Raw genomic sequence first — 22447 nt, 5'->3', positions numbered from 1 at the left:
AAAAATAAATAAACGTTGAAAAAAAAAATTATAAAAAAAAAAAAAAAATTCCAGAAATCCCTGTCACTCAACTTCCTGACTGTAGGGTTGCTGACCCTGGATGGTCAGTTCCTGTCCTGTGGTCATCCCCACGGTTCATCCCCACAGGTCATCCCCACGGCCGTGCGGCCCTGCCCTGCCCTGCCCTCGTGTGTGTGTGTGTGTGTGTGTGTGTGTGTGTGTGTGTGTGTGTGTTTGCGTGTGCGTGCGTGTGTGTGTGTTGGGGTGGGGGGTAGATGTAGTCTGTGAGTGAGGTCCGGTGAGGAGCTCCTCGTAAGTCCTCCTAGGTGTAACGCTCCTAGAATATCGTGTTGAGGGTGGCATCTTTTTGTCCCCACAAACTTGTATGTTGAAACCCTCATCTCCGGCGTGTTGTATCAGAAGGGGGGGGCCCCCGGGAGGTAGGTGCGGTCTGAGGGCGGCGCCCTCTGGGTGGGATAGGGGCCCCTCTCCCTCCCTGCCGCACCCGGGACACTCGAGAAAGCAGCGGTCCTCGGCAGAAGCACCCTCGCCGGCTCCCCGATCTTGCGCAAGCGTGGGAAGGAAATGTGTGACGCTCAGGCGGCCGGGCCGGCGGGGATCTGTTGCTGCAGCCCGGGCTAAGGGGCCTGTCGGGCACAGGTAAGTGCGGTATTCTCTCCCGGGACAGGCCGGCGCCGCCCCCTTCAGCCTTCTGTCCCGGTTCGTGTTTTCCCTGGCGCTCCGTGTCAGGCATGTGAGCTCTGCAGGGGCTCACCTGTGCAGATGGACTGCCAGGACGGACTTCGGCCACCTTGCTTCGGGAAGCGTCTGAATTCAGAGTTCGGGTTGGCCATCATCGCAACAAAATCGGAGCGGATTTCAGAACCTCGCTTCCTGGCGTCTCTTCCAGCTGCTGTGTTTTAATTCTATGGGCTGGATTTTGTGCATTTTTCGCCCCTAGTGTTAGAAGGATGCGCTAGGCCGTGTCTGATGCAGGAATGGTCTACGTGGTCATAGTGCTGTGAACTTCACGTGCGTTTCTTCAACGGTAAAGGAGAAAGACGTTGTGTTTTTGAATTATGTTAATGTTGTGATTAAAAGTAATCATAGCTGCGCTGACGGCCTTGAAAAGCTGGTGTGAGGGACTTGCACCCGGGGCTGCCCCCGCCCCCCGTCAGTCAGTATCGTGCCCTGTCTCCTGGCGTCCGCGGTCATTTCCACGTGGCGTCCGGTCACCCCCATGTGGCAGCGACGTTCTCCTCTGTATAAGCACTTGAGGGATTCATCAGGGAGACAGGAACCCTGAAAACTTTTCATCTCCACGGCTTTACCACGGAGGTGATGGGTTTGTGATCTTTCATCAGTGACTCACGTGTGTGTTATCAGCTAGGGTGGCTTTGGCTGCAGGTGACAGGACACTGGCTCAGACTGGCCGGCACGTGATGACATTATGTGACGTCATAGGCAGGACACCCCCCCCCCCCGGGGTCACTGTGTCAGCTGCGTCCTTGGGCTACAAAAGACGTGGGCATCCTGCCCCAGACGGCAGTGTCTATCCTGGGCCTCCTCGAGCCCCGGCCCCCAGCAGGCCGCTTCCTGTCCACCTGGCACAGCTGGTCACCTGTCCATCCCTCCATCAACAGGAAGACACATGGGCTCCGGCAGCCACAACAAAGCAGCCCAGGCTGGGGGCCGAAACCACAAACCTTATTTGTCATGGCTCTGGGGGCTGGAGTCCAAGGTCAGGGCATCAGTGCGGGTCCTGGCGAGAGCCCTCTTCTGGCTGTGTGCTCATGTGGTGGGAGAGAGAGAGACCACAGGGAGAGGCAGCAGTGGGGGGGGTCACGCGTGTGCCGGTGCCATCGCGGCCCGCACTCACCTCCTCGTACCTGGAGGCCCCGGAGGCCCGGCCCCCTAACCGCGGCCGAGTGGGGAGGACGGACATTCAGCGGGAGAGGGCGCCCGCGCGTGGTGGCTTGGAGTGGGTATGGGGCAGCCACAGAAACAGGTGCGGGGCCTCTGACGTCAAATTAATGGGGCCTCCTCTTCTTGCAGTGTGGTGTGGGAGCCCACGGGGGACGGGAGGAGAGTCATCTCGCTGGCCGACAGCCACATCCTGCTATGGGACCTGCAGGAGAGCTCCAGCCAGGCCGTGGTGAGTGACAGGACTACGGTTTCCTGTGTTGTGTCGTTTTATATGTTTATTATATTTTATTTTTAAATTTTTTTAGTGTTTATTTCTGAGAGAGTGAGGCGGAGGTGGGGGCTGGCGGGGGAGGGCAGAGAGAGTGGGGGACAGAGGATCTGAAGCAGGCTCTGTGCTGACGGCAGAGAGCCCCATGCAGGGCTAATTTAAAAAGTTTTTTTTAATGTTTATTTATTTTTGAGAGAGAGACAGAGCATGAGCCGGGGAAGGGCAGAGAGAGAGGGAGACACAGAATCCGAAGCAGGCTCCAGGCTCCGAGCTGTCAGCACAGAGCCCGACGCGGGGCCCTAACCCACAAACTGCAAGATCGTGACCTGAGCTGAAGTCGGTTGCTCAACCTCCTGGGCTGCCCAGGTGCCCCTTAAAGGGTTTTTTTTTTTTAAATTTTTAAATGTTTATTTATTTTTGAGAGAGACAGAGACAGAATGTGAGTGGGTTAGGGGCAGAGGGAGAGGGAGACACAGAATCCGAGGCAGGCTCCCGGCCCCGAGCTGCCAGCCCAGAGCCCGACGCGGGGCTCGAACTCGCGGACCGCGAGATCGTGACCTGAGCCGAAGTTGGACGCTTAACCGACTGAGCCACCCAGGCGCCCCTATGTGTTGTGTTTTTAATGGGACCTATCGGCTGAATTGAGAATACACGTCTTGGTTCGTGTGTGCCAAGAATCCTGACGTTGGTTAGGAAACACTTAGTGCATGGACAGAGCCAGCAGTCAGAGAACTGTGTGATTGGCTGTCTCCAGTGAACGCTGTCTGGGACCCGGGCACACGTAAGACTCAGAGCCACAGGCTGACACATCTCTGCCCTTTGGCCCATTTGCCATCCTGACGCATTTTCTCATTTCCAGTGTGTTGTCTTTTCCACGAATGGACACTGGAAGTCTGGTTGGAATCCTCTTTTAGGTAGGAGCGGTCATAAAACGCTGATTTCCTGGTGCTCGTGACCTGTCAAATTTCTGCGTGAGTTGTAAAAAGGGACGGTGACCTGTGACCCGTCTCCCCTGTGGCCTGTGACCCCCGGTGGCCTTACAGCTGGCCTTCTGCTCACAACGTGCTCGCGCCTTCTCACGGTTGTAGTCCTCGGACCGTGCACGTGTGGGACAGAATGCGAATATCGGCCAGAGTCCTCCAGCCGAACGGGACACTCGAGGGGGACCTCGTGCCCGGGGCCGTTCCCTGTGGACCTGCAGGTGTGTGGGGAGCTGGCCCTTCACCCCCTCCTGTGGCCTTGCTGTGGCGTCTGGGTCACGGGCGCAAGCCGCCTCCCGACCCTTCCTCCCATGTGCCTCTCGTGGGCGTTGCTGCAGAGCGGACGGGGGGCAGGAAGGGGCCAGTCCGTTCCCGCTGGACTGCGGGGGCCGGAGAGGCCGGGGCGGTGATGGGCCCTGCACGCGTGTGTGCGTGCACTCGGTGCCGCCCTGCCCCCTCGGCAGCCCGTCCTGAAGCCAGACAGGGACGCCTCTCCGGACCCTCGGCCGTCTCGGAATGAGGCCATGTAGGGGGATTGATCTGTGACTTATTTTCTGCAGAGACCAATTTAGGCTCCTCTGCTTCGTTTTTATCCGCCGTCAGCAGTTCTGTCAACAGCACTTTGCGGCCCTCTGCCGGGTGTTTAATACGGAAACCTTCCTATGGATCCTGGCCACCTTCACACGCTGCTCCTCGGGGTGTTTATTGCTGGAGGGTATCGTCTGCTGCGATGAATCGAGTCCCGTGCTTGCTGCATCATTACCTTTTGCAATTAAATCGGAGGTTCTTTGCCGTTTGTAATCATTAGCAGAGCCCGGGGGGGCCTGGGGGGGAGCTTCCGTGGGGTCCCGGCCCTGCCGAGGGCAGAGGGGACGCCTCCCTGTTCTGGTTTCCGCCCCTGTCTCCAGGGCCCGGTGGCTTCCAGCAGCGGTGGGAACAAGTAGCTTCCCAGGTGCAGCGAGCGAGCGGCCGAGCAGGAGGACGATGGGCGCCTTCCGAGTTGACTGTCCTCTTCCTTCCGGCCGCGCGTCCATGTGAGGGCTTCTCGAGGATGAACCCGGGGTCACCTGCTCAGCTGTATGCACCCAGGGGCACGGACATTCAGGAGTGCCTCTCTGAAGGAAGAGAGCGGGCGTCAGGGACACAGTGTTGGTTCAGAAATGTGGTCTGAGGTTGAACGCACACCGGGAGGATCGCCTGCACGTACACGGGGAGGAGCTGGTGGTGACGGGAAGGTCATTCGGTGCAGCTCAGGGCACGTCCGCTGTGCCAGGAGGTAGACCACACGCGTTTCTCCTTGGGGACAGGGAGACAGGGACTGCCAGGTGGCAGCTGGGCCGCCCTCAGGACGAACGCACCAGGTGGCCGGGGCCCGGGACTCCCGGCCCCGGTGTCCCCCTCTCCCGTGGGAGCCCGGCTGTCCCCTGCCGTGCTGTGACCCCTCCTTGCTCCCGGCCTGCGTCCCCAGATGTGTCCCCGAGCAGAGAAGGAGGCTTGTGAGGCCATTGTCATCTCTGATGCCGACTGCTCAGCAGCAGCGAGGTCGCGGGCCAGCGGGCTCCCCTCGGAACCTGTTCTCCTGTCCCGGCTCTGCCCTCTGCTGACGCGGCCCAGCGTGGGGACCTCGCTCCCGGCCCCCCGGGCGGTGCGGGCCGATGTGGCCACTCCGCCCAATGCCATGTCCCTTTGCTCTCTGCCCTTTCGTGTTGTCAGCGGGACCTCTTGCAGACGGAAGGTTGTCATCTTGTTTTTAACAGACCTAAGTTTTGGAGAGGCTTTAATAGGTTCCCAGCAAAATTGAGGGAAGGGAACAGACACTCCCCCCGACCTCACGTGCACACCTCCCACCATCTGCGTCCACCCCAGACGGACATGTGCTGCACTCACGGGGCCCGCTACACGGAGCTGTACTCCTTCGTCCCGTGTCCAAGGTCTCCAGTGACGTGGTGGCTCTTTCCCTGTGATTAGAGAGGAGGGTCGAGCACCCATTGCCCAGAGAGTGCGGATCCGTCCCGCGTGCCTGTGGTCACTCAGCAAGTGTGGACGGCTGGTGCTGAGGACACACGGGAGGGTTGGAGAGGTCCCCAGACACCCACCACGGGGCTTCGAAGCCGTAACAGGGCTCACCAGGTGTTTCCACAAATCTTTGTCCCTCGCTAATTGTAAAGCAGTCCACGTTCATGTAAAGAAAGACACAGACCTTGGGGTCACAGAATTCGACTCCCTCACTTGACAGTTGAGAAAAGTAAGACCCAGGGAGCCAGGGGACGTCGTGGAGGCTGCAGGGTTTGAATGGCAGATTGGGGACTGCGGTTGTGACGCCGCACGAAGTGTTTGCCGTGGCCCCGCGTGCGTGCCTCTGAGCCACGTTTGCGCGGGCCCCCCCCCCCGCCCCCCAGGTCCCAAGCCTCGGCGCCTGGCTGTCCCCACTGGCCTGTCGCGGTTTGTCTGCGAGGGCGGATGTGATGTTTGGAAATGGTCAAGATTTATTGGGAGGAAGATCTTGTAAATAAGGTAGCTTCCCAGGCTTTGTAAAACTGGTCCGTGCAGCACAGGTTACAAGTCTGGAAACTGGTTTTGTGGTGAGCCTCATACAAAGCAGTCCTACACAGATGAGAGCACTCGCTGCTTGCCTGCAGTCGGCGGGGCGGGCGGGGCTTGGGGCAGCGGTCACCGCGCTTTCTGTCTCCGGATACTTGTTTTTAGAAAAAAGCCGTCTTCTTCAAGAAAACATGGGGCAAGTCGTTTCCTAAGTTGTGTATCTCATGTGGCATGATAGCTACACATGGCTTTGATTTTGTAAACGTCGGAGACAGCTAATATTCTTTAATCTTCCAGTTAGATCTTGGAAGAAATCGCCAAATACAAAGAGCTAGGCATCGGTGTCTGGCAAAGTGTTTGCTTCCCAGGTTCTCAAAAGACTTCTTTCTAGTAAGAGCAGATGATAGAGGGGAGAGTATGTTGCACACATGGGTGTATTTAAGGGACGCAGCTGCTGCGGCTGGGGGAGCGAGGCGTGCGTGCCTCAGTGGTGCCAGGCGGTGAGCCCTGCCGCGGCCCGGGGCTGTCTGAAGAGGGGCACGTGGCCGGGCTTTGAATGCAGATGCACGGCCTCTGCCTTCCTGCACTTGGCCGCCCGGTTCTGGGGTCCACAGTGTATGGCTGATTGAGTTTCAGTTCCCAGGCTGGCTTTGCTGCGATGGGCTGGGCCGGGTGTGGGCCGGCAGCCGTGCAGAAGGGAGCCCTGGCAGGCACGAGGCACACGAAGGACACACTGAAGGCCGTGGCTCTGTGGGGTGGGGGTGGGGCCAGGCAGCCTCCCGAGCTTGGGAGTCAGGTCCCTTTCCCGCCACCCACAGGGTGACCTCGGGTGAGTTGCTTGGCTGCACTGGCCTCAGTGTCCCCATCTGTAAAGTGGGGACCGGTTTCCACATGTGTGAAGTGGCCCTTACGTGAGGACAGCAGGCCCCTCGGTGCCTGGCACACAGGCCTCGCTCGCCTGTTGGCCGCACGGTGGGGGTGGGGGTGGGGGTGGGGGCCGGATGAGCGTCTGGGTGAGTGGATGGGTACGGCGGCCGGAATACGCAGTGCTTAAACCTGGGCTGTGAACGAGAGTCGCTGACTAGGATCCCAGTGCGAAGGCCAGAGGTACAGGGAGAGAAACCGAGATGCTGAAAAGCAGTCTGTGTTGACTTGATAATTAAATTCCTCCCCTCAGAGCCAGCAGGGGGGATCACAACTCACACGTGAAGGGCGCGTGTGTGATCGCTGCACTGCTTCCGGGCTTTTGAGCCCACGTTACATACAAGCTTCCCCCTCCCCAAAGAACGGCCTGTGATTAGATCTCTCTCTCCAGCGGATCGCCGGAGTCTGGTTGGCGTGACAGGAGCATTGGTTACGTTCTAGTCCGTCTTGGTCAGGAAATTGAAATCTGCGTTCACAACCTTTGCGGTGTCGAGTGTGGAGCTGAGGTCAAGCCTGCAGGTGTGGGAGCAGGACGCACGGTTTCCTCTGCAAAGAGAGCTCAGGTTTTAGAGCAGCAAAGGGGCAAAAGCCCTCATAGTTCTGTTCTTCCTGCAAATAGAGTGCTGTTTGCAATACGCTAAAAATAACTTTAAAACGGCCTCAGATTCCCTCCCCGGTGCTGGCACCTAATACCCTGTGTGCATTTTCAAAGACAGGCTGGCTCTGGTTCCCAGGAGGCCAGCTCCGCAGAGCCTGGAATGCCTTCTCCCGGGGAACAGAGTCCCCGCAGTAGTGTGGGGCCCGTGCAGCCACCCCCGTGACCCTGGAAAGCTTGGGGCAGAGGGGTGGCAGGACCCCCCTCTGCCTTCCTCAGGGCCCCTGTGCACACCAGCCTCGCGGCCAGCCCTCCTCTCCCACGCCTCTTCCACGTCTGAGGGCAGTGACTGGCTGGGGCTGTCCTGTTGAACCCGTTCCCGTCACCCCATCGACCCTGATGACTCACCCCACGCCTTCCGTCCACCCCTGAAGACAGACCAGGGCTCTGGGCATTGTCCGGGCCCTGGAGGCTCTCATTTAATTTCCATGGCCCTGCGGGGTGGGCTCCTGAATAGCTCTGTCTCATGGGAGAGTTACCAGAGGGAAGCCAGGCTCGAGGGGACCATGCCACTGGCCAGGTTGCTTGGAATCACAGCTGGGGCTCATGCCCAAAGCTGGGGCTGAATTTCCGGCCTGAGAGAGGCAGGGGACACCCGATACTCGAAGGAATGCCCTGTTGGTGTCGTCTCAAACGGGCACTGTAGGCGTGCCAGCATGCATTTGGCTGCAGGACAGAAGAAATGACTTAAAGACTGAGGGAGTTTGCTGTCTGATGTGACAAGGAACGTGGCTATAAAGCAGCTCTGGGTTTGTCAGTCCAGTGTCTCAATAGCATCAGGACCCAGCCACTTGGCACGCTTCTCTTGTGCTGCAGTCACACGGTGCTGCTGTCTCCCGTCACGCTTGCAGGGTGACTGCGGTGGCTCCAGCCATTGCATCCAGACTCCCACATCATCCACAAAGAGCAGACTTCTTGCCTGCATCCTGTTTGTAAGGAAAGCTCTTCCTGGACGTCCCTCTGTCCCGTCTTCAGACACCGCCACGTGCGCCTGCCGAAACCAGTCGCCGGCAGGGACACAAGCCCGTCACGTGTGCCTTAGAGCAGCCCCCCAGTCCCTGGGGTGGGGAGGGGCCGCAGCCCTGCCATTGCGTCCCTTGCCTCCCCTCCTTCCACGGGGGGGGGGGGGAGTGGCCCTTTCTCAGCCACTCGCCCGGCATCTTGGGCGGTGGCCCGCACGTGCCTCTTGTCTGCTGTACTCCTTCCACTGAGCCCGGCGCCTTGTCAGCCCGGGGTCTGGGCACAGAGAGTGCGGCTGTTGGGTCTGGAAACGCTTTGCCGGCTCTTCTTTGTGCCCACGTGGCCGCTCATGGCAGCGCGAGTCGCAGAGTTTTGTTCGCCAGACTTGTGTTTTGTTCACACGCTGGGGCGGGTTCCGTCTGTGAAGAGAGGTGTGGGGGGCGGCTCTAGTCCCTCCCTCTGGAGCAGGAGGCTCGGGACGGGGTCGTTGTTGTGAGTGTTGAAGAGCGGGGTGCCGCGTGAACGGCACTCTGGGGTTCCTGCACAGCTCTGTCTCCGTGTCACTAGGAAGCCTAAGCGTGTGATCGGTCAGCCTTAGAACCTGCACGGCGAGGTCTCCTTCCGGCGGTCTTGCAGAGGGACGTCGGGCACGGCGTTCCCGCTGCCCCGGGCGGATCGTGCGCTAGGGAGCGCCCAGGTCCTGTTCCTGCCCCACCGCTGTGTGAGACACGGGGCGTCGCCCACCCTCTCTGGTCTCAGATTTCCCGGCTTGACGTCAGGGGGCTAGACTGGCCCATCGCTCGTGGTCTCCCCTCTCCTCTGGCAGGCGCTCGTGTCCCTTATCTCTAACAAATGACCGGGAACGTGGCTGCCTCCCGCAGCCCCCACCTGGCACGACAGTTTCTGTGACCATCAGGGACCTGGAGGCCGGGCACCCCTGGCGTCTCTCAGGGGCCGCGTGCAGGAGTCAGTGTCTGGGTCTCATCAGAGGACTCGACCGGGGCGGGGGTTGTGCCCCAAGCTCAGGATACCGTTGGCCTGGGGCCTCGGTTCCCTGCACGCGGGCCTCTGAGTGTGGCCGCCAGCCTCATCGAAGCCAGGGGGCAGTGGGGAACCTCACATGGTGTAGGACGCCCCTCGGCACAGAGGGCTCTGTCGGTTTGAAGGCCAATGCCTAGGGAGGGCCCTGCCCACCACGGGCTGTCCAGCCTCCTGCCCTCAGGCATCGGGCTGACCTTCCACGGACCCTGCCCACTCAGCCTACACCGCCTCCCCTCTGCCCTTTGTCCGGTCATGATGTGTATGTTTCCCGTCTCTGCCTCACTGTGCCTGCCTCCCTCTGCTTTCACCGATTTGAGGTGTGTGCGGCCCCAGAGGCCATTCCGGGTCCTCACCGTGCCCGGCCTGGCCCCTCCAGCTGGCCCAGCGCTCTTTCCTCTGGGATGTCCGGATTTCCGTTGTAATCTCTCATCCTGGCCGTGCCACGGGCTGGCTGGGGTTTCCTTGCAGTTATTACACGTCTGTACCTGGGTTTCCTCATCTGGACGTGGGTCTGTTAGCATGTACGTCATGCGGCTGCAGTGAACTCACCAGGACAGGACCGCGCGGTAGCTGATAACCAGTTAGCGTTCCCACCGGAGCGAGCCTCACGTGGAGCGCTCACCTCTGCAGCAGGGGGGTGTGGTGCGGGCCGGGTCACCGACCCTCTGCCCACCTGTCCCTCTGCCATACTCGGCGTGGCCGGGGCCACTCGATGTGCTTGCTGACGGCCGCACCGCTGGTTGCTGGTTGGTTGATGGATTAATTACCAGCTGCCTTCAGAAAGCTGGAAGAGTCCGGAAGCTGGAGGCCGGAGGCTGGTTCTGCGGAGTGAGCTTTGGAAGCAGACGGTGCTCGTTAGTTTTGCCGATTTAACCTCTCCGAGCGGCCCTGATGGAATCAGAGGGGACACGAGTGCCGAGGGCTCGGTGACGAGGCTCAAGGGTCATCTGTGTCCGGGGCGATGCGGTGACGCTTCCCCACCAGCCTGTGGGCAAGTCCCCCTGTCGAACGCACATCCCCTTCTTCTGAAGGTGTGACCTCGCGTCTTTACCTTTCTGAAGCCTGCGGTGACGAGCCAGTCTGTGTGACAGAGAACCAGGGAGCTGTGTGTTGACTTCATTGTCCTGCTTGCTGATCTGATCTAACCCGTCCCCGGCAATGTGGAATAGTGCCTGGAGAAATCTTGTTTGATTTGTTTTTTCCCTAAAGGAGAAACTGCGAGCATACTTCTTAGCCAGTGCCGGGAGTGCGGCGGTTGAAACCGGCCGGCCCGGCTGGAGCCCCCACGGGTCTCTGGCGCCTGGTGTGGAACCCTAGCGTCCAGGCCGCGATGCCCCCTGCGAAGCGGGCACCTGTCTTCGCCTCCCGCCTCGTTCTTACTCACGATCCTCCGTGGCGCGGCATCTAGGTCCCCGTCGTGAATCGCCCACCACTGTTCTGTGTCGTCTGTGGCTTGGTGGGGGTGGCCTGCGTGCCATGCGGGGTCCCCCGGGGGTTCCCTGGGGGGCAACCTCCCTCAGACCCTCAGGCCTCGCGTTCCCAGGGGCCCCGGCGCCCGGGCTGCTGAGACGGCCCGAGAGGAGCCGCGAGGTCTGGTGCCAGAGCAGGAAGGGCAGAGCCCCGCCCCTTCGGCTAAGTGTGCCGTCTGTTGTCCCCACGCGGTCCGTGTGTCCTTGCCACCCGCTTGGCTGCCGCCCACTGGTCCTGGTGGCACCTGACGGACGGGGCCGGGCCATGTCCCTCCCCAGGAATTTCTCAGAGAGTCTCAGGGTCGGCCTGGTCTTCCGTGGGTGTCTGCTCTGGGTGCCGCTGCCCCTGCCTGGGGGCTGGAGGGAGCCAGAGCAGCTCAGAGCGGGTGCGGACAGGCACAGGGGTGAGGGGTGAGGGGCTCTGGTGTGAGTCCCCACGGATGCTGTTCCCGACGTCGCCCCGAGACGCTCCGGGTCCCGGCTCAGCCAAGGCCTCCTGTTCCCAGGACCGCTCTGCCCCTGGTGACCCCTCGCCTGACCTTGCCGTTCCGCCTGTGGCCCCAAGCCGCTGCCCTTGGTGTCCCTTCACGGCCCCCAAGAACTCCCGGCACACGTGTGGGCCTGCGTCCACTGGACGAGCAGTGGTCAGCCTGCGAAAGCCTTGCGTTCATTCTCCATGTTCTCCCGTCATGAGCTCGTCTGGCCTCGGCCTCTGTCCCCAGCCACTCCCCCGTCATTTCTGGGCACACCCCAGGCCTCCTTGGGAGACGGCTGCCCCCTGGGTGCTGTCCTGCCCTCCGGCCGTGTGACTGTGGTCCTGCTGTCCCCAGAGCGCCAGGCTGGTCGTGGCTCTGCTTCGTGCATGCCTCGCCAGCACCGCGTCCCCGTGAGTAGGACGGACACAGTACCTATTTCTTTTCTTTTTTTAAAATTTTTTTTCAAGTTTATTTATTTTGAGAGAGAGGGTGAGAGAGCATCCCAGGCAGGCTCCGTGCTGTCAGCCAGAGCCGGACTCGGGGCTCGAACTCGTGGACCGTGAGATCATGAGCTGAGATCAAGAGTCGGATGCGCAACCAACCGAGCCACCCAGGTGCCCCCTCCCCCTTTTTAAAACTTTTGGTTTTTTTCACAGTACCTATCTCTTGCCTGGGACGGAAGTAACCCTTTAACTTTGTGCCGAGAGAGGATTAATAGGTTGTACTTGCTGCCTGTGAAGGCGGAGCAGAGACCTCACCTGGGGTGTTGTAAGGCAAAGGCCCAGCTTTGCCAAGGAGAGGGCTTGGGGGTGGGCAGGGGCCAGGCCCGGAGCAGCTGGGTGGGGGCGAGGGAAGGCCTCCCCTAAACCCGGGAGGCGCATGGTAGTGGTGGCGGCTTGGGGGCCTGTGGGGAGCACGGGCACTGACCGCCCGGCTGTGCCCGGGGGGACATCGTGCCCGTGTACTGTCTTAGAGACGCCCCTGCTGTCCCGACTCGGGACGCAGCGGGCACTGGGCGCCGGGGCGCGTGTGCCTGGAGCAGCCGTGCGGACCTCGCCGGCGGGGATGTGGCCGCCGGGGAGGCCAGGTGACTGAGTGGCTGGGCGGTGCTGCCTTCGGGCTGGAGCGGGCCAGCCCGGCACACCCTGGCAGGTCTCATTCAGCACGGGGGCTGTTCGTACGCTTTCTATTTTTGCCGTGCTCGGTTTTATAGCTTTTTCCAAATAAGGTTCAAACGTTTGTGCCTTTTAAGGGGAGGTGACAAAGACAGAACTCCCTAGTGATTTTCCATAACGTCCCGTGCGTGCAGGATGTCCTCTCACGCTTTGTGAAAAAAGGTTCACGTTACTGTTTTCTCTTCTTCCCTTGGAACACCACCCAATTCCCAGCTGGCCGGTTCGGCGTCCCTGGAAGGGAAGGGACAGCTGAAGTTCACCTCGGGACGGTGGAGCCCTCACCACACCTGTACCCAGGTGGCCACCGCGAATGACACGACCATCCGAGGGTGGGACACGCGGAGCATGAGGTCAGTGGCTGTTGTGACTCGTGGGTGTGCCCTGGGCCCTGCCCCCTCTCCCCACCCCTCCTCATCCACGAGGGGGCGACTCTGAGTCCGGCGTACTTGGGTCACACAGCGTGTGTGTATGCGCGCTTGTGTGCACGTGCGCTTGTGTGTGTGCGTGTGTGCCCTTGCGCGTGTGTGCGCTCTTGGTTTTGCGGGAGGCCGTAGCCCTCGCTTTGTCTCTCTGCCCCGCCTGGAGCTGGCAGACCCATCACAGTGGACGGGGTTCCTCAGCTGTTACTGTTCCGTGTGGATGTCCCTTGACTGGTGGCAGTTTGCGCTGAAAACTAGGACTGGGCTTGTGTAGCTCCTCGCCAGGGGCAGGGTGGCCGCTGGGCTCCTGGCCCCCGTGGTTAGCGAGCACACGGTGACAGGTGCAGCCCCAGGTTCAGTTTGGGGAGGTGCCTGTGACCGTGTCTGTGCCTTTAAGACACACGCCTCCCGGGTAACCGACTTTGTCATTTAAGTCATTATGCGCCGCAGCCAGTGGTTCTAATGGAACAAATAAGAGTGATTTTTCTGTTCCAGGTGTGGTTTGATAGGCAAAGGAGTGATGGGGTGCACATCTGTTGCCGTGGCAACGGGAGCCGTGCAATCGTTCTTAAGATACAGTTTACCCCTCAGCACACCGTCATTTATCACCGAGGCGCAAATAGCTAGTGTTGCCTTCAAGGGTGGGGCACAACTTTGAATGTAGTTCTGCGGCCCCTCTGGAAACTCAGGGGCTAATAAATAATCAATTGCCACTTCCTCGGGGTGTGAATATTGCTTGAAGCCGGAAGCTGGAAGCCGAGGACCACGGGCCTGAAGGACGTGCCGCCTGAAACCCGTCGCTGTGGGTCCCGTGGCCTCCTCGTCCTCTGTTTTCACTCTTCCTTCAAGGGCGGGAGGAACGACAGTCTCTGGAGGCCAGAAACTCCGCGGCTGCTGTTGCAGAGCCCGGACAGAGAGCAGACGGGGTGTGGGTGGCGGTGCCCCGTGGGAACCCCCTCGCCCCGGTCTTCTCCGGGGACGAGCCCCGCGCCGTGCTGACTCAGTTCTCCTTCTGCCGACGGCTCTGGTGTTTGCCTAGCCGGGGTGCTTGTGATGTTGTTTTTGGAACGTACTGTGCTCTCGTGCCGAAATCCCTGCCACCAGGGCACACGGAAAACCCTCCGTCAGGGCTCCGCGCACGTGCGGCTGTCCCCGCAGCACCCTAGGACCTGCCACGGTGGTACTTTCATACGTTTGCCTGTTGCACGTGGAAGGTCTTCGGGGTGGGCTGTGTTCTTTTAGGAAAAAGTATTCGGGTGTTGGAAAGGTGCAGGATACAGGAACCGTTTCAAGGTTTAAAGTGGTTTAGGGCCAGCAGGCCCAGCGTGGGCGTAGATGGAAGGGAAAGACTCTCCCCACCTCGAGGGCGTGGGCACGCATGGCTGTCAGATGCGCAAGGAGATCCCACCCGCCGGCTCACCAGCGAGGAAGCCGGGGGGGGGGGGGGGGGGACTGGGGACGGGGCGTGGTCGCAGGCGAGGCCCGGTCACAGCCAAGCGGGGATGTGCTGAGAGCACCGTGGGCAGCGGTGACCTCGCCGCGTCCATGTGGTTTCAGCCACCCTGCAGCCTCCCTGCATTTCTGACATCAGAAGGGCTCCTCGTGTGGATGGAATGTTCTCATTTCCCACCCTGGGAGGAGCAGCTTGGAGCAGTGGAAGTCAGGTTTCCGTTGGGTCTGTGCGTACACATGTGTGTATGCACGTGAGCGTGTGCCCGTGTGTCTGCGTGTACAGATGTGTGCGTGTGCACACGAGTGGATGCACCTGTGTATGTGTGTACATGTGCGTGCATGTCAGTGCACGCACACTGTGGACGCACGTGTGTGCAGATGTGTGCCCACGCGTGGGTGCACGCTTGCCTGCGTGTACGGATGTGTGTGCGTGCGCGTGCCGCGTGACCGAAGTGAAAAGCACCCCGTGTCTCCTGTGTTGCACTGGGCCGTGGTGGAGGTGCCCCCAGCGTCAGTGCCACGAGGGGCCGTGAGCGGATGAGGGACAGCCCAGCCACAACAGGCCCTGCCTCCTTCACTGCTCTTGATGCTTCTCCAGTTTTTTCTTCCGTGCCCGTGTCTGTGTCTCCCGCCACCAGCACCGCTGTGCTCCCGCTCTGCCGCCGGCCTTTTCCTTTTCTCTCCCCGTGTCCTTCCAGAACTCGGTCGGCTCTCCTCCCATCTCAGTCTGTCCCCACTCCTCAGGGCAGGGACAGCCCCTCTGACTCGCTCTCGTTCCCGAGGTGCTAGGTCACCTTTGTGACAGTTGTGAACCAGTGTCCCTTCTTCAGCTTGGGAAGAATCACAGGTGTGCTCCTGAGGAAGCCTCGGCCTGGGCTCCGCCGGGAGAGGCGCTGAGCGGGGAGCCCCGGCCTGCAGGCCCGTGGCGGGACCTGCGGTCCCTGGAGGCTGGCCCTCCATGGGGAACGAGAGGCGGTGCGAGTCCGCGGAGTGGAGTTTTCACGCCCGCGTCACGTTCCGTGTGTGCCCCCCCGCTTTCTCCCGCAGTCAGATCTACTGCATAGAGAACGCCCACGGGCAGCTGGTGCGGGACCTGGACTTCAACCCCAACAAGCAGTACTACCTCGCCAGCTGCGGGGACGACTGCAAGGTCAAGTTCTGGGACACCCGAAATGTCACTGAGCCCGTGAAGACCCTGGAGGAGCACTCGCACTGGTAGGGACTGGCCGGGGCAGGGCGGGGCGGGGCGGGGGCTAGAGATCCGGCTGCCGGGTACTCTCCCGTTTGGAAAGGCCACTGTGAACCGCTCAGTCGGCCCGGTTTTACTTTTCCTAAAGAAACATTCATCCCGGATCCCAACGTTTGGGATTTATCAACGTAGGCAAAGAAGGAAAACGTTTCGTCTGTGTTCTGTGGAAGGAGAGCCAGTCGAGACACGCAAACACAGCGTGCGTAGCTGTTCACGCGTGTTGTTTGCGGTGCTGGGAAGCTGTAAGCCGCCCGAATGCCCATCAGGAGGGGGCCGGTTAGTCTGGCCGGTGGGGGCCGTGCAGCAGGTGAGGCCAGGAGAAGAGCTGTGTGTGCGGGCGCCGAGGGTCCCCGACGGTCGTTCCCGAGGTGTTTAGTGTTTACCGTGTGTCTGGTACTTTGTGAGCACTGAGAGAGCAGCTCTAGGCCAACGTGCGTGCCGTGAGCTAGTTTTCATTCCAGTGAGGCGTGTGTGTGTTTGTACACGTAACTGCCTGTGTGAGTGTGTGACTGTCTACGTGTGTGCACGCTTGTGTGTTCACGTATGTGCGTGTGTGCGCATATGTTCTTGTGTGTGCATGCTTGTGTGGACATAAGCCTCTATACTTTGTGTGTGTGTGTGCCCTTGTGTGTATATGTGTGCGTGTGTGTGTGCATGTATGTGGAAGAAGCATCTAGAAGAACGGGATTGCTGTCAGGTGTCCTTCCTCAGGCCAGGGCGGGCAGGTCACAGGAGAGTTGGCTTCTCATGGTCTATATCTGAGTTCTTTGAATTACTTTCCAGAAGCCACGTTTCTGCAGTCAGAAAATTAAAAACCCAAATGCTGGAGTAGAGTTCGCCAGAGTCAGCGAGTGGCTGTGATTGCTGTGGTCGAGGGGACGCCCGTCCTCCGGCTCGGCTCACCGAGCTCCCTGGGCGGGCACATCGGTGGCACAGACCCAGAGCACGCTCGCGGCCCCGTGGCAGCGGTTTGTGGACGTTGCCCTGGGGTCTGGCTGACCTGCCCTCTGCTTCCGGCGCAGCCCTTGAGCTGAGGGTTTTGGGCACTTCCGTTCGGTCTCGTGTTTGTTTTCCGGGACTTCAGAGAAGGTTTGGGAGAAACTCGCAGTGAGCCCAGCCGTCTGCTGGGACCTTCCTAACGTCGCACCATGCAGTCTGGGGTCGGCCGCCTGACGACCCCGCCGTGACCCCTTCCGGGAAGGTCCGAGCGCTGCTAGACCCGCCTCCTTGCTTCGCAGGGTGTGGAGCGTCCGCTACAACCACTCGCACGACCAGCTCGTGCTCACGGGCAGCAGCGACAGCAGGGTCATCCTGTCCAACATGGTGTCCATCTCCTCCGAGCCCTTCGGCCACCTGGTGGACGACGACGACCTGAGTGACCAGGAGGAGCGCCGTCCGGAGGAGAAGTAAGGGCACAGGCTCCCTATGGCGCGGGGCTTCCTCTGCCCGACCGCCGCGCGGTCCGGGTGGCTCGTGGAGGAGGCGCCCGGCGGGTGGTCGGGGAGGGTCTTGCCACTGCCCGCTCGCGGGTCACAGTTCTGGAGGATGTCGGCACCCGCCGCGGGGGAGTCGGAGTCGGGTCACGTTGGCTGATGTCTCCTTGCGTGGGTCCTAGAGGAGATCTTTCCAGTGTCTTTCCGTCTCCTGACGGCCGTCACTAGTCTTTAAGCGTGCTCTCCGGCCTCGATCCCTCCGCCGTCCCCGTGAGCGGGAGATCGCCGTCGGCGTCCCCTCCGCTGGCGTGGATTTGAGACGTGTGGCTCAGTTGGTGGCAGCGGCCCTCGCCGCGGCGGGCGTGGACTCCAGGCCAGCGCTCTCAGCCCCGACCCCCAGCCGTTCCCCTGTCCTGCTTCAGCCCGAGGTTGCACACGGAGTGTGGTCAACCTCGATTCCCCTCGTAACAGTCGCACCTCCTGGTTGCACGTTTCCAAAACACTCCTTCCTGTGCTGTTCTCCAGTCCTGACTGCACCTGCTCAGACCGGGGCTCGTGCTCCCGAGAGCGGCCCGGCTCCTGGGGGCTCGGGGCTCGCGCGGGTCGCGCTCCTGGTTAGTGCCGAGCAGGGGGGTGCCCTGGCCCCAGGCTCGAGTCGGAGCCTCCGACTGTGAGCTGAGTGCGGCTGCGGCTTCTGTCAGCTGCGTGGAGTGTAAAAGGGGACATTTCTTGTTCGAGGAGACTGTTGTCCGTGCGGGGAGCTGCCTGCAGAGGTCCCGTGTCCCGGTTCCCCGGGGGGGACGGTGTGGAGTGGGCCCCGTCGAGCCCTGCTGTGAAGTAGGGCCGGCCCTTCTGTTGTGAGGTCCTTGACCGCTCGGTCGTCCGAATTCTTCCTGCAGCTACCTGAGCTCGGCCTAACTTCACTTTGAGACCAGACCTCGGTGCTTGGGGCCTTTCCCACCTTTGTCTGTCTCGTGGCTGCAGGTGTTCTCTGTTCAGGCACGTGGAGCCGCACTACGGGGACGCAGGAGCGGTCGTTTGGAGCAAGGACCGGCCGACCGCGGTGCCGCTGGCTTTGGCGCCCCTCGCTGGGACAGCTGTGCCGGTGCCGGTGGGACTCACGGCGTGCTGCCCTCCACTCGGGCGGCTGCAGAGAAGCGCCTGAGCGGGGAGGCCGGCAGACGCGGGGACATCATCCCCAGGGTCCCCAAGCCTTCCTGCTCCTGTGGTCCGTCCGTGTGGCTCACTGAATTCAGGAGAACAGAATCCCCAGGAGGGTTTTCCTGCAGCGGGTGTAACACGCCCTGCTGGGGCACGGCGGGTCGGCATCGCCGGATGGTGGGCAGGGCTGCCGCGTGAGCGGGCCAGGGGGCGGGGTGGGGGGGGTTGGGTCACGCAGAGCTGGATGCTGCTCGCTGGGGAGCGGCACCCTGCAGCGTCCAGGAGCACGGGGTGCCGTCCGAGTAGACGCTTCCCGCGAGACGGGAAGAGAAGCGCCTGAGGGGCCCCTCCGAGTGGAGAGCGTGCGGCGTCCTGTCATCGTGGCACGTGGGGTCTGCGCTCCCCACGCGTGTAGCGTGTCTGGTCAGGGTTCCTGAGAAGGAGAGCCGCCACCCTGCTTCAGAGGGCGGTGACACGGAACCCCGGCCGAGGGCGTTGCAAAGCCACGCCGGCCAGCTGGGAAGGAGCCATGCCGGCAGTCCCCAGGGTCCTTTCTGCTTCTCGTCACCCTTCGCTCAGCCCTCACGGTTGTTTCCTGGCCACCGTCCCCTGAACCGTGGCCCCTCGTAGACTCCCCGGCACCTGCTGTCCCACAGCCAGAGAAAAGAGTGTCCCCGGGTGTAGCGCGAATTCCGTCCGTCTCCGCGGGGGGTCCGCTCCTCACGGCCGGGTGAGGGTCTCTGTGCTCCGGGAGGAGCGGCCCTGGTGGCCCCCGCAGGACGCGCCCCCGCCTCGCTCATGCGTGTCCCTGGTGCCTTGCAGGAGCCAGGAGCCCCCGCAGGACAGCGTCATCGCGACCTACGAGGAGCACGAGGACAGCGTGTACGCCGTGGACTGGTCGTCCGCCGACCCCTGGCTGTTCGCCTCCCTGAGCTACGACGGGAGGCTCGTCATCAACCGGGTGCCCAGGGCCCTGAAGTACCACATACTGCTGTAGCGCGTCCCCGGCCGTCCTCGGCCGGCTCTCCCACCCCCGCGTCTGTTCGGAGGCGGCTGTCCCCACAGGCCGCTCGCCGGGAACCGGCCTCACCTGCGTCCGCCGCGGGGCCTCGGCGAGGTGCCCCATCTCTGGGGATGGCGCCAGGACGTGCTGCCCGTCGGTCGCCGTCGGCCTTCCCTGGTCTCTTCGAGGGTGCTGGGAGGGTCACTGAAAGAAAATAGTATCCGTTTCCATAACGTTAACTCCCGTTTCTCTTGAGATTAAAAGCAAAATGAGCAAGGCGCGCGGCCCGGGCTTCTGGCTCATTCTTCAGGAACCCTGCCCCGTGTGGCCCTGTCACCTGCTCTCTGCTCATCTTCTCCGGGCCCGACCCGTCCGTGCGCGGACCGTGGCGTCTGCATGGCCAGCTGGGGGCGCTGACCGTGGCCGGGAGGGAGTGTCTCCCGTCAGCCTTGGCCGCCGATCCCGGGTCCTGCCCACGTGGTGCCCATGGCACTGGGGGAGGCAACTTCTTGTCCCCCAAAGCCACACGCCTGCCCTTGTGAAATCCCATGCTGTGGTGCTGACCCCCACTCCTCGGTGAGGCGGACACGGGACGTGTGGACTCGTGCCCGGTCCCCCGCCGTGGGCCCACGGGTCTGTGCCGCCCCCGGGTCGTGAGCGCTGGCTCAGAGGCATGCAGCCCACCCTGCCCCTGCATAAGTGCCTGGGGGGGTGGGACACGAGGAGACAGGCCCCCGTTTTCCGAAAGCACAGTGTGAATCCTTCAGCCGGAACGAGAAGGCCCATCGGAGCTGCCCCGACGTCCCCCTCCAGGTTATGGCCGCGGCGGGTTCGGGCCAGGAGGGTAACCTCGCTGCTGCTGCTTCTGCGTAGTGTGCCTGCCCCTCCGTGTGGCCCTCAGGGTGCCGTGCACCTGCTTCCCGGGCGAGACCGTGTTTGCTTGAGAGAGGCCGGCCGAGCCGCCCGTTGGATCAGAGACCAGAGCTCTGTGGACTCAAGAGGACACGTGGGCCGCTTGCCACGTGGTGCTGACCGAGGGGGCGTCGAGATGCCGGGAGGGGGTCAGTTGCCGGATGGACCTACAGTGGGGCCGTCAGTTTGCTTTGCTGACAGATTACAAGTAGGCGAGAGGCCAGGACAAGAGTCGGGGAGGGCCCAGCGTTTGGTCAGAGCGGCCAGGACGGTTGCCGGGACGGGAAAGACCCGGAGAGGAGCAGGGTGGGGGTCGGAGATGGGAGCCGCCTGCCGACTGCGATCCGTTAGTGCGGGATGCCCGTGGAGCCCAGCGGCCATGCCCACCGGCATTTGGATACTTGAGCCGAGCTTCTGGAGGGGTCGGGCTGGCTGCGTGGGGAGCGGAGTCTGTTGTCTTGGCGGCCGCCCCGGGGCACCCGCCGTGGGGTTGGGATGGGGAAGACCAGGGCCGAGCCCCACGTGGAGCCCGGGGCCAGGGGCCCGCGGGGGAGGGAGGGGAGCACTGGGGGAGGTGCACGCGACCCAGCCCGTGGCACGTCCCGGAGGCCAAGTGAAGCGGGGGGAGGGCCCGCCGTCAGGTGCCGGGGGCACGTGGGGCACGCCGGCCCGGCGGCCTGGAGGGCCCTCGCGCTCTCGCACAGCTGTGGGGTCTGGAATGGGGGTCTTGCTTCCCTGGGTTCTTCCATCCCGTGTCTCTGTGGAGACAGCAAACGCCTGGACGCCGATCTTGTGTCTGAAGATAAAATACTCATCGGACACGTGGATGGACGCTGGAAATACCACTTTGATTACACGTCGAGTTTTTGTGGCATTTGTGACAAATGCAAACTCTCAATTCCCTTAAAGCGTCGGAAGCCAGAGCTGAGTCAGTTGTGGGGTGGGGGTGGGGGTCTCGGGCGTTAACAGCAGTAAATACGGGACGAGATCCATTCACTCAGTCCCTAAGCTGACATCTGCCTCTGTTAGCTTCTATGACATCCTTTTGTCTAACACAAGAGAACTAGGAAAGCCATCCAGAACCCCCAGGGGTCAGAGCTGGTCCCCGATCCCCCATGCGGTGAAACCATTCTGCACTTTGCGGCCCCAGGAAATGATGGCGAGGTGATCGGCTGGTGTCCGTTGAGTCCTGGTGGCTTCACAGGGACGCGGCCTGCAAGCTGTGACCCGAAACGCCACCTTATAGGTAGGAGCACTTCGAGAGTGGCGATTCAATCAATCAATCAATCAATCAGTCCACTAACCCTCGATCACCGGGCTCTGACCCCAGCCTGCTTGTCCACTGGTGTCCCGCATCTCTGCGTTCGGGGGCGTCCTGTGTCAGCCTCCCTGTCGGGCTGCATGACCTCCTCTTGAACACGCTTTTCCTTCTGCATCTGGCAAAACCAGCCCCAGTGTCCCCCTTCTGGAGGCCTCCCTGACCTCCGCAGAATCAAGCCGACGTGGCTCCTTGGAGCCTCTGCAGGACGGAGGAAAGTGCCCTGTTTCTGCCAACGTTGGGCTCCCTGCCAGCGATCGGGTGGTGGGTGGGCCCGCCGCTCCCCCGGCTCACAGGCGTCCAGGTTGAGTATTGCATTACTGGCTTGGTGCTCCCAGCCCTCTGCGGACCCCGGCCCCTCCCAGCGGTCCTGGCCCTCCTGTCACCTGCAGTGCAAGGAAACCGGGCCGGGTGCTGGGCTCCCCACACCCCGTCTCACACGCCTCTCCCCGGCCTGTATGGGAAGAGTTATGGTGGCACGTGTGGCCGTGTGGCCTTGTCCATCCAATCCAGCAAGGGTGTATCGAGCTGCTGCGTGAGGCACAGCCCTGGGGACGGGAGGAAGGACCAGCAGGGGTGCGGCCCCTGCCGCCAGCTGTGCGCACACCCGAGGGCTGGGCTGGGGCCACGGCCGCCCCCCAGGTTGCACCAGACGTGTGGTGAGTGGGAACGTGCCCTCGAGCAGGGAGTGGAGAGGGCCTGCGGTGGCTCAGCCCCGGGGAGGCTGGCAAGCAGGTGAGAGAAGTGGAAACTTGTAGCCAGAGAAGCAGGTGCCGGTGGGCCCGGGAGGCTGCTGTGCAGAAGCCGAGGGGGTGGGGTGGGCCGGGGAGGGGAGCAGGGGCGCCCCAGCGGCACCCCTGCTGGCAGGCTGTGGGCGGAGAGTGGTGTGGGTTCAGTCGGTTGAGCGTCTGACTGGTGGTTCTGGGTCAGGTCACCGTGGTGTGTCGGGCCCTGTGTTGACGGTGCCGAGAGAGCTTGGGGTTCTCTGCCCCTCCCCAGCTGGCGCACACACGTGCTCTCTCTCTCTCAAAAGATAAATAAACTTAAAAAACATCACCGAAAGGAGGTGCAGCCATGCCTTCCTT

At 61.9% G+C, this 22447-nt stretch overlaps 1 protein-coding gene across 5 annotated transcripts in view; it reads left to right on the top strand.

Annotated features, from left to right (window-relative positions):
- Positions 1-19423, top strand: part of EIPR1 (EARP complex and GARP complex interacting protein 1) — a 121635-nt gene extending 102212 nt beyond the window's left edge. For all 5 annotated transcript variants that reach the window (XM_040495958.1, XM_040495955.1, XM_040495960.1 and 2 more), the window contains 5 exons: positions 2056-2155; positions 12629-12765; positions 15334-15501; positions 16774-16941; positions 18952-19423. In XM_040495958.1, coding sequence (XP_040351892.1) covers positions 2056-2155; positions 12629-12765; positions 15334-15501; positions 16774-16941; positions 18952-19126 — 748 coding nt within the window. In that variant the 3' untranslated portion in view covers positions 19127-19423. The remainder of the gene's footprint in view (positions 1-2055; positions 2156-12628; positions 12766-15333; positions 15502-16773; positions 16942-18951) is intronic.
- The last annotated feature ends 3024 nt before the right edge of the window (positions 19424-22447 follow it).

Source organism: Herpailurus yagouaroundi, unplaced genomic scaffold, assembly GCF_014898765.1.
Source record: "Herpailurus yagouaroundi ecotype Mexico unplaced genomic scaffold, PumYag 188, whole genome shotgun sequence".
NCBI lineage: Eukaryota > Metazoa > Chordata > Mammalia > Carnivora > Felidae > Herpailurus > Herpailurus yagouaroundi.
Note: the sequence above shows the minus strand (reverse complement) of the source record. Positions and strands in the feature narration are given on the sequence as shown.